This window comes from Carassius auratus, unplaced genomic scaffold, assembly GCF_003368295.1.
Source record: "Carassius auratus strain Wakin unplaced genomic scaffold, ASM336829v1 scaf_tig00027674, whole genome shotgun sequence".
Lineage (NCBI taxonomy): Eukaryota > Metazoa > Chordata > Actinopteri > Cypriniformes > Cyprinidae > Carassius > Carassius auratus.
Window position 1 is genome coordinate 1 of NW_020525614.1, and position 11,723 is coordinate 11,723.

At 34.3% G+C, this 11,723-nt stretch overlaps 1 protein-coding gene across 1 annotated transcript; it reads right to left on the reverse strand.

Annotated features, from left to right (window-relative positions):
* Positions 1-5,268: 5,268 nt before the first annotated feature.
* LOC113079343 (regulator of G-protein signaling 9-binding protein-like) lies at positions 5,269-7,043 on the reverse strand. Its single transcript, XM_026251595.1, has one exon. The coding sequence runs from the start codon at positions 6,369-6,371 to the stop codon at positions 5,643-5,645; it is 729 nt and encodes a 242-aa protein (XP_026107380.1). The 5' UTR covers positions 6,372-7,043; the 3' UTR covers positions 5,269-5,642.
* Positions 7,044-11,723: the final 4,680 nt, after the last annotated feature.

Here is an 11,723-nt window from a genome sequence, read left to right on the forward strand (position 1 = left end):
TTATAGAAATATGTAGAATTTTTAAAGTGTAAAGCTCACTGAAATGGTTTTGTGTTGTAATAATTCTTTGAAATCAAAAATCAGATATAATAAAACAAATGTAAAATATAAACATTTATGAAAAAAAATTATGAAAATATCTCTGAGATTGATGACTGATCCATACAATCTCATGTATTCAATGATGAATCAAATGGTCAGTCTGTTCAAAATCAAAGTCAGATGGACTCCATAAATAGTTATCAAAAAGGAAAAACAGTTATAGTATACACTTCACAATAAAATCATAGAATTGTCAGTGTGCAGTTTTTATGTTCCAGTTAACTCACTCACAAAGAAAAGCTGTAATCATGTTGGGGCGGGGGGTCTTCATCAGGTTAAAATGCTGATGTCACACTGAGAAAACTTTCAAAGCAGCTTCTAGTGTGATGGCGTGACTGGGAAACTTGAGATTGTCAGCACAACACTGCATTGTAATGAACCGTATCAATCAACAATTGTTGCATATGTTTACCATGTCTCGTCTGACATGACAAAACTATCACACCTGATCATACGAGTCCTCAAAATGAAAGCAAAAATGATCAGCGACAAATTTATTTTAAAATTATCAGTATTTACAGATAGTATGACAAAATAATTCACTATTAGGGCGAGAGCTGCTCAGTAAACTTACACTAAGTTGAATCTTTTACTGGAAATAATGTATTGCTTTCTGTTTCTTTTTTATTGTTCATGAAAGAGGCAAACATTTATTAGAGATGTCAGTCAGTGTCAGACACGGGTTATGATACATTACTGTATGTCAAAATGGCATTCTTCTTGTGAAACACTCTGTCTTACTTGTAATTTAATGAATAGAAATGTAAACGAATGCTCTGATTATGTAAAGCAGTTAACAAGAAATTATTTCATCTTATTTTGGATTCATTTCAAACCCAATAAATGCTGCGTAATATAAGTACAGGGTTTCTGCAAGTTTTATGAAGGTAAATTTAAGACTTTAAGACAATACTTCAATACGGTATTTTCAAACTTTAAAGTATAAAATAAATAAATACAACATACAGCTGAGCTGATCTTCATAACTTTTTAATTAATTAATAGGTTCACAAGAATATGGAAATAACATTTAGAGAGCCTTCTGATCACACTGCCCATGTGATGTTGTTCCTCACTATTTTTGTCTTGTTCTCCAGTGCAAATGTCTAGAAGTTCTTAAATCAAGGTAGATGCACACAACATGACATATGATAAGAAATCTTGTTTGAGAAACTATCAAAATGTAGTGAATTTATGATAATACTATAATTTCATACCCCAAAAACTATAGAAAATAACCCAAAAAGTATTGATAAAGGTATTCATTTTTACAGTGCATGCAACGTTTAATGCCTTAACTTTATGAGTTTTAATGAGTTTCTGTTCCAATTGAAGGTACCTTTTAAGGACTTTATTAGTGGAAGGGTAAATTAAGACTTTTTAAGACCCAGAAACCCCTGTAAGCAGGTTATTCAGGACCTAAGGACTATTAATCTTAGTTAAATCACATTTTGACTTGAAAAATATTAATAATTGTCAGTTTGCAATTGATCATGAAAGAATCTTCCACACATCCAGTCTGAAATCCTTTTGTTTCTGAGCTTGATGATCTTTCATTTCATCGCACAGTTCCATCACTGTCATGCTGCATTCTTCATGCAAAACAAAAATACAAAAGCATTCGTTTCTTTAAGTACTTTTAAAATGTCATGTGATTTAAGCCTAATGCAACGTAAATGCATTATGTAAATGCAGCAGCAAGTACTTTCAAAGTTTTAAGTTCAGAGAGATTTTCCGCATGGTTTTTTAAAGTTTTGAACTCTTGGTAAACCCGGTGGTATTTCAGCAAACAGCCATTGTCTAAATTGATTTATCTCTTATTTCAGGTAACTGTTGTGGAGAAGTGCTGGAATTCACGTGAGAAAAAGAGCAAAGATAGCAGGAATCGTTCCCATATTTTTCAAACCAATATTTTTCAAACTCATATATTTTCAAACCAATTTGCTGTCAAACACAGAACATTTGGCATTGAACTGCAATCTCAGAACTTGTTCAACTCTACTGGAGACAATGACATGCTCTTCTAGTGTGTGAGGAGATATTTGCATTGACGAGTGTGAGTTTCAAATTTAAACCAGGATTTCTCGGAAAAGGGCTTTAGTCTTTATACTCAATTCAAAAGACAGGTATACACTACCATTCAAAAGTTTAAAGAAGGATGTGAATGTTTTTTTTTGTTGTTGTTTTTTTAAGCCATATGTAAAGTGAGACGAGAGAAGAATGCATGACAGACAAATAAAGTGAATTACTTGTTCTTTTTGTTTTCACATGCCACTTAAAGGCGAGTAAATAGACCGGTATGGGGAAATGGATATTAAATAATACCAAAAATGAAAAATGTGGAATCTGTGATCAGAACTCCTGTGCTGATTTCATTGAAGAAAAAAATAAAACATGCACATATCAACATAGTCCAAAAGAGAGAAAACCTCTGGAACTATTACCTCTGGAAAATCTGTTTTGATCCAATATTAAAGTTTCAGCTCAGTCAATGAAATGTTCACCTTCAGTGAACCTATCACATTTTCAATCAAATACTGAAAGTCCTTGTTTAGACGGAAAGAGTATTCGAAAGACTCGTATAATAATTGTGCTAGAGGGAAAGTGTATTTACAGTTTTTACACATACTATGACCCATTTCTCAATAATTAGGTTAAAAATGAAAAATACAGCAATTTGATATATTTCTATGTAGCAAAAATTTTATACTATATTAAAAATCTAAAAAACAAAATACTTATACTAATATAGGTACAAAACATTTAGATGTGGAGTTAAATTTCATTACCATCTGCAAAATTTGGGAATAATTGTGTACTGAAATGTCAACAGACATTATTATATAAGAAATAATGTGTAATGCTATCTATTGTAGGCTAAGTAATTTTGTATTTTTTGCATTTTTGTATTTGTCCACTAGGTGGCAGACCAGCATTATAATGCTTTTGAGAATAACCATGCAGTAACAAAATAAAAAAAATACAAAGTTAATTTCTTAAAGGGCACTGAGCAACCATCAGTACTTTCTGTTAATTATTTATAATCTAATTTAACTTTCTACATAGCTGTAGACAGTGTTACCAAACTTTTGGACCAATGACCTTTCTCGACATTCATGATTACAAGATAGTACACAAATATATAAGGATATATAGGCTATAACTTTTTTTATATTTCAGGTGCTTTCAAATGAATTGGTTTAGAAGAAAAATTACATATATATAATTTTATATATACAAACAATATCCAGAAATAAAGATGATAATTTCCTTACAAAGCACAAAGTTAAGCAGTAAAGCGGTACATGCTGACAGAAAAAAAAAAAAGAAAAGAAAAAAAAAAGACCTACATTTGGAATGATAAGATAACAGAGTCCTCTTAAAATGTTATGATGATCTGAAAGCATGTGTATATTCTGCCCATCGGTTATAAAAATAATAATCATAGCAATGTCTGTTCCTTTTGTGGGACAGCAGTTTATATAAATGCATATTATCTTTCTATGGAGCTTCAAACTAACCTGATTTGGTATTTCACAGGAATACTGTTCATCCGTAGATCATATACTGGAAAACTGTAACATTGGCAATATCAAACCAGCATGAGAAGTAAAGAACAAAAGTAAGATTTCAATTGATATCAATTATCATTCTTATTACAAGTATATAGCAAATAAAAAGTAAACAAAACCCATGTAATGAATGCTTGAATACCTACTGTACACATAAACCGATGCATCCATGGGGATCTATGCCCAAACTTCCAAAAGTTGGAAGTTTGTGTGCAGCTTATTGTAATCTGAATGTGCAATAAATATAAAAAATTAAGCTTTTTTACATATTCATGTTGAACTGCAATAGTTATTTTGCTTCCTGTTTGTTGACTAAACACGCAGAATTGTATTCGTTTAACAAATAAAGAAATCATGGACTTCACATATAGCTGTTTGCATGAATTGCTGCAGTTGAAATTCCCTCTCAGTCTCTCCTAATGAATGTTTGATATCTGCGTGTAACTTGGCCTTTAAATGGCATCGATTTCTTACCTGATGCTCCATTCTAGGATGCCACTTAACAAGCAGTTGTTCCAATCATTATGGGCTCCTGAGTCACATGGCACAGCGGGAGACTAATTAATCGATCAATCTTGGCTAAAAGCTGGTTTCAAGGAGATGATGATGATGATATTAAACAGAACGTGAGTTTTATCACCGTGGAATTTTTTTTGACAAAGACTAATAACCCATTTTTTTCATGCACTTAACAGATATATTTAACTGAAGTTATATGAGAAATAGTTTTATGAACAGAAAACACACAATATTAGCATTAGGCAGTAAAGAATGTATTGTGCACAGCTCAGAACAAATCTTCCTTTGGTTTAAAGAGGACTAACAGCTAATCACATTAACAGGCAAAAAATACAAGGTCTGCTCTGTGCCTATAAATTCTTCTCCTATAAATAGCTTTTTAATTAGTTCAGCAAGAAGTATCTGCCAATAATACTTAATCCTTAAGTCTGAAAATAAACTAAGGGGATCAGAATTTAAAAACAACAATGACTAAAGAAAGTTCGCTTTACCTGTTTGCATAACCTAAATGAGAACTGATATTGTTTCCCAAAGTGCCTTTCAGACACCGTTGAGATCAGTAAATGCTTAAATAAGGTTAAAGAAAACCATGTGTAAGCTTGAGACACTATTTAGGGTACCATTAGGCAGTATGGAAATGGGCTAGGTATTTTATCCAACATCATAGATTAAGTTTTGAACATAAAGTGAATGTTTAATAGAAGAACCTAAAACCCCAAACAAAACACAAGCATCATTTACTTCATTTATTATAATAAATATATTGTATATACACTTATTTAACATGAGTACAATTCATATGTATCAATAAACTATAATAGACTTTTTCAGAACACACCTAAGGCCCATTTTCAAAAGTACAAGCAGTCAAACCATCTTCAGAAACTTAAACCGATAGCTTGCAGATGGAATAACAAGAATAACTTGGTGTGAATCCTCAGGAGGTCAGAAACACATTGAGCAACCTTAAATACGCCACCTATATAAATAAATACACACACACATATATATATATATATATATATATATATATATATATATATATATATATATATACAAAAGTTGTAATCTTCAGATTCATCGGCGAAGGATGAAACGGTCAGTTATGACAGAGTGACAATTCACTTAGAATTCAAAATGTAGCTTAAAATTTGCTCAAATAAAAGCTTTTATGTGGCAGTCCAACTTTTGATTGTGTTCTGTCTAGTTTTTCCCTTCATGGGTTGAGGAACCAGTCATGGAAAAGTTTTTATTCATTTTGGCTATTCCCTTTAAACACTGATGCATTTTACTGATGTCCGTGGAGGTGATCTGCTTATCTCCACACCAGGAGCATCATACTGTACATTACCTCCACGATTTCACTCACAGGCCAAACATAGCAACATGTTGCTTCCTCCATAAGAAAACCTAAAGCCCACTGTCATCCAGATACACTATCTTCATCCACTATAGATTAATCACCAGATACCCCAGAATTCCAGCTATGAGCAAAACAGCTGTGAAAATGACCCCTGCAAATACTTTCATCAACCCAGTTTCACCTTCCACCGTTTCTTTGGGTTCCTCCTCGCAGATCGAGATGATACCAACCGATGAATTCCCAACACTGACGGTGGATTTCAGCTCGGCTCCTGCCTCTTGCTTCGCCTCGACTGTCCACGGGGCCACCTGGACCTTCAGCTCCATCTCCTCCATCATCTGGTCCACCTGAGCGATCTCGGTCTCCAGCTCCTTGAGGTCCACCGTGTCGATGTTTGCGTCGGCTTCGTACTTCATGTTTTGGACGCTCATGGCTCGAGCCGCCACGGTAGTGGTGCTGCCGGTCATTCCCGTCTGGATGAGGTGTCTCCTTGGCACCTTGAGAGGAAAATCCTGCCCGATCTCCAATGATCGCTTCATGTCCACCTCCAGGAGCTCCACGCTGCTGGTGAATAGCACCCAGAGGCGCTCATATTCGGCTCGATCATCTTTGCTGATGCCTTTGTCCTTCAGAAGAGACGTGAGCTTAGTCCTGTTGGCCACGGCCAGCTCCTGTGCTTTCGTTCGGGTCTTTTTAAGTTCCTCTCTGAGGTTTTGGGAATCAGATGTGCTTCCCAAAGCGATGACCAGATGCCTGTAGCAAGCTGTGACTTTGTTCAGCGCGTCCAACATGGTCTTGCATTCGTCTTTGCCCATGTTTGTGCACGTTTGAAAATCCACAAAACAGCCGAGGCTATAATAACGCGCTGGATGATAGTATCTTTTAGTTTCCAAGGGAGCAGAGCAGCAATACGAGTGCACTCATCATCATCCTCATCATCGCCGTCGCTCTCGTCAGTGCAAATTCCTCACCACCCATGTTCCCTGTCGATGCAGACAGACAGCAGCAGTCGGGCTTATCACTAAATGGATCCCTAAACGGCTTTAGTTGCGCTCCCGGAGATTAGAAGGCTTCAGTGCGTCCGCGTGAATTTAAAACGTCGCCTCTCTTCTTCTTTTTGCGCAACGTGCATGCCATTTGCAACATAACAGGTGTTCATTTTAAAACTCCAAACAGAACGTCTGTCTCCATGACGTCACAAAGGCATTCCGAGAGAGCGATGTTAACGGACTCTGAATGTAAACAAACGCCCGAACGTTCTAAACGCGCCGCAGCTGTTCTCGTGTAATGTTTGTCGGTGTCGGTGATGATGCTGATGCTGATGCTGAGTTTTTCAGAAGGCAGCAGCAATCCGTTATTCGCCAGTCATCTGTGATACGACGTTAAACACGAGTAAAGGCTTGCCAGGGAAATAACTGTTCTAGCACTCACATCCTGGAAGATCAGCCAAACCTGTCCCGATTGGTCGGCCGATACCATTTGATACCGTTTTTAGAGGTCTCTCAAAATAAGCACTGTCTGGAAATTTGTTTTTGATAGGCGACACCAACAGCTTTTTTAAATGAATCTGTTATATTATTTTTCAAAAAAAAATGCTTCCATATAACATAAAAAAAAATATTAACCGTTTTAAGCTTCTCTGGATGATACCTTTCGCAGTAAATGTTTTGTAGTGAAGGAACAGGTGGCAGTGCTACCTATTTTTTCTTAAAAAAAAAAAAAAGAAGAAGAAGAACATACAGTCCAATAGGCTATTTAATCAGAGCTGATATTCATAAACCATTACACTGATGGTGTAGCTGAAAGTGTCTGTATTAGTTGTTCCTTTATTAATTTAGATACCTCTCAAGTAGTTTTGGATCACCTTACAACTTTAGCTAGTGTTGATTGGATTAAGGTTGCTTTTGTTATCAAGCAAGGCTTACAGGAGCTTGGAGTAAATTTGGGCTTTAACTGAAATTGTCACTCTTATTTTAGCTGCAAACATATCATAATGATAGGTTTTTAACAGCTTTTTGCCTCACAAATAGACCCCCAAAAATAAAACATATTATATGATTCAATATTGGTGAAGAGATGCACACTATCATTACAGAGTTCCCCTGTGGAGCATCTATGAGGACTTCAGGTGGAAAAGCTTACTTTTTAGTACCGGATGCTAACAACAGACCAACAAAGCAAGCTTTTAAACAATGAGTCTATGAAAAATTAATTTATACATATAAAAAGTTGTAATTAATTTAAATGAATTTTTTTTTTTTTTTCTTTTTTTTTTACAGCACTGCACACTTTTTATTAACTTATACCTTATGCATATATAGCTTATGATTTCTTGGACTAAAAAAGTGATGTACTGTAGCTTTCATTACCATTTCTCTCTGATCCTTAGAAGATTATATTATTTTGGGAGTCATTCATTCCCAAAAGAATAAGTTTCTTAATTTATAAAATGGAGAACCTGAATTGGATAAATTTCAGTAAAGTAGAAATATGATTTGAGATGTCTCCAAACTAGTCTGTTTTATGTGCTGTCTTTGTATGATTTTCAGTTAAAGAACAGCTTTGTTTTCTATATGGGTCACTTTCACATAATCACCATTGGCAACCACTCAGCCATGTGCTAGCTGCTTTCAAAAGCATCTCATTTCAAAACATCTTATGTCAGATCAGATCTCTCATTAACAGACAGCCACTTGTTTGATATAATGAAAATAGAACTAGATGCATTGCTCTCTGTGAGCACTTGTGCACAGACGAATGATATGGATCTCATAAATAGACAGAAATATTTACACAAATCTCTCTCTCTCTCTCTCTCTCTCTCTCTATCTATCTATCTATATATCTATCCTATTTTATTACACTTTTTTCAGGTAGTCAGGGTGAGTGTTTCCTCTAAACTGAATGAGAGAGCATGTGGAGTTGAGAATGCCAAATATATTTGAATGAAGGATTAGTCATGCATTAATAAGGAGGAAATATTGATTTTTGTTCTCTGTTTACCCTTTCCTAGGAGCATATGCAGATACAGACCTGCAGGCTGTGTAATGGATCTGTGCTTCCATCACAAATGCCGTGAGCATGATCCCAGACTGGGGAAACCCTCAGCTGTAGCTTTGCTTTTGTTTTGTCCCTGTAAGAAAGACACCTCAGCCTAGGTTTGCTCCAGCGGGACTGTCTCTGCAATTAGCTCACTGGGAGACACTCTGAATAAAAAAGCCACTGCCAGATAACAATTAACTTACAGACTGCCTCTGTCTTGTTTTAATTGATAATTATAGTGTCTTTATAACATGTAGGGATAGGGATAAAGTTCCTTTTCAACTGAGATGTAGATTGTTTTGCTGTACAATAAGGGCAATGACGTGTCTGAGACTTCACCTGCTGGGAGACCCGGAGGAAAAAAGCTCCACATAAACCTGCTGTGTGCATGCAGAATAGGATATTCCATGCAACTGCTGCCCCATAGGGTGAAAAACAGCACATCCCTGCAGGCCGCTAGCTGAGTCAGCCTCCCATCACATCTGCCAGCTGTGGCACCCCAAGAGACATAATGGTGATTAGAATTCAGTACATTTGTATTCAGTTATCAGTGTTTTTTATTTTTTTCAATTTATTTTTTTAATGGTTTACAAACATATAGGCCTAACAAACCATGGTTTTCTTTGGATGAATATGGTAACCATTCGGTATTTAAAAAAAAAAAGGTATGCATTCAGTAGTTTGGTAACCTATAGAGCAATTCAAATTGAAACATGGTCATCTGGTAATCTGCTTATCTAATGTCAATTTTTTAGAGAAGTCCTTTAACTTCAAGCAGGATGTTAATACGCTGTTGTTCAAAAGCTTGAGATAATTATTTGGAAATAAATTTATTCTTTTATTCAGAAAGAATTCATTAAATTGACCAAAAGTTACAGTAAAGACATTTCTAACATTACAAAAGATTTGTATTTTAAGTAAATTAAATGTTAAATAGTCACAAAAAAATGTAATCACAGTTTATATTAAATATTAAGCAGCAAAAACATTGATAGTAACAAAATAATAAAATTTGTAAATATATTAAAAGAGAAAACAGTTATTTTAAGATCACAATATTTTACTGGTTTTGGTGTATTTTCAATCAAATAAACAATCTTGTTGAGTAAAAAAAAGTTGTTGTTTTTTAACTTAGGAAAATAATTATTTCTACATTTTTGCATTCATGTTAATGGGTGATAATTTAGATGTTACAGAATATTTAACCCTTGAGCATTCCTGTAAAATTTGCCTTAAACACCTAAACAGTACAAGTGCCATGATTAAGAGATAATCAGTGTTAATCACTTCACCTGTCAGTGGTCATGATGTTATGCCTGATCGGTGTACAGTATGTTTGCATGCATGCACCACCCTGCATTGCAATTCACAAATTTATTTGGGGAACAATATAGTCTATATCATTTAATGGTATCTCACCTGATACCATCTGTTTGAAAGCTAACCATGCTCCAGAAAAATACTTGATGTTTAATGGATCTTCTGCAGTGGATGGAGAGGTGACCTGAAATACACCCTCAGCAGGAAGCTCTTAGGGGGGAGAGGGCAAATGAGTTCACCAGCTTCCAGCTGCTTTCCTGTCATAAGCAGTAAGGTTCGTATTGGCAAGTTCTTTACTTTCCCTGGATATATTGAACTTAAAATGTTCTCTTTAAAGGTAAAGTCCACCCCAAAATTAAACTTCTTTAATGTTATTCCAATCAGTAAAGCTGCTTATAGCTGAATTCTTCTGATGGATTTAACTGTATGCATTTCTTTCTTCTGTGGAACATAAAAGAAGATACGTTAAAAGTTGTCGCTAACAATACCAAAAATGTTTCCCTTTGACTTCCATTGTGTGGACAAAAAAACATGTAGCTTTCAAACAACATGTAAATTATGATAAAATTTTATTTTTTAGTGAACTATTCCTTTAAGATTTTTAACCTTATCAGGTATTTCCAGCCATAGAAGCGAAATAAGTGTGTTTACTGGCCCTTTGGGGCACTTAAACATGAGTTAAATCTTACAAATTAATGAGGAAGGCAGACGATTGTGGGGGTTTGCTCAAGCAGTTTCACATAAGATCAGATATTGAAATGGTACAGAAAAAATGCTAATGCAGTATAAAGATGGTCTTTGTCTGAAGGGTCACCAGCCCAAACCACACTATGATCTGCACATGCTGTAATCCAGATTACCAGGTTACTAAAGGCCCCTGGATTAACACTATAATGCTCACTAATGCCCCTTTCAATGGAAGTAGCCTTTTCCTCACTCATCTTCTGACCATGTGAAGATTCTTCAGATTAAAGTTCTCAAAAGGGATAGAGCACTTAGTCTGAGGCTGTAAAATACATTTATGTGAATTTACAGTACATTCTATACTTTTAGAAATACAAAGATTAATCAAGTACATTGAAGTTCATAATGATATGCAAACACAACATTGGATTTGTGTGGTTGAAATTACTCAAAAATACATTTTTACTATATGTTTGCAACCAGTAAAGTTCAATGAAATTATATATATATATATATATATATATATATATATATATATATATATATATATATATATATATATATATATATATATATATATATATAATTATTTATTTATTTTTTAATAGAAAATATATTTGGTTTCGACCTTTATATATCAAACATGACATGTGAATGTATTTTCTTGGGCTGAAATGATGGCAGAATAAAAAAAATTATGCTTTTTTATCTATCTATCTATCTATCTATCTATCTATCTATCTATCTATCTATCTATCTATCTATCTATCTATCTATCTATCTATCTATCTATCTATCTATCTATCTATCCATCTATCTATCTATCTATCTATCTATCTATCTATCTATCTATCTATATACTGTATATATAATGTTGTATGGCCACAAACGCATAAAATCAAGAATGCAGTAGTAAAGTACTTCTAAATACATACAAATATTAAAATATATATATTTTAATATGCGTATAATATTATAAAATGTTTTTAAAAATATAATTTATTATGCAACATAAGCATCTTGGAAATACACATAAAAGAAGAAAAGTTTACACAATATTTGGCTGTTTTTTTTTTTGTTTGTTTGTTTGTTTTTTATCACATTGGTGTGAACTCGTAGCA

Bases quoted from the DNA above. Each gene is read 5' to 3' on its own strand.
- LOC113079343 (XM_026251595.1), bottom strand. From the start codon at position 6,371: ATGGGCAAAGACGAATGCAAGACCATGTTGGACGCGCTGAACAAAGTC.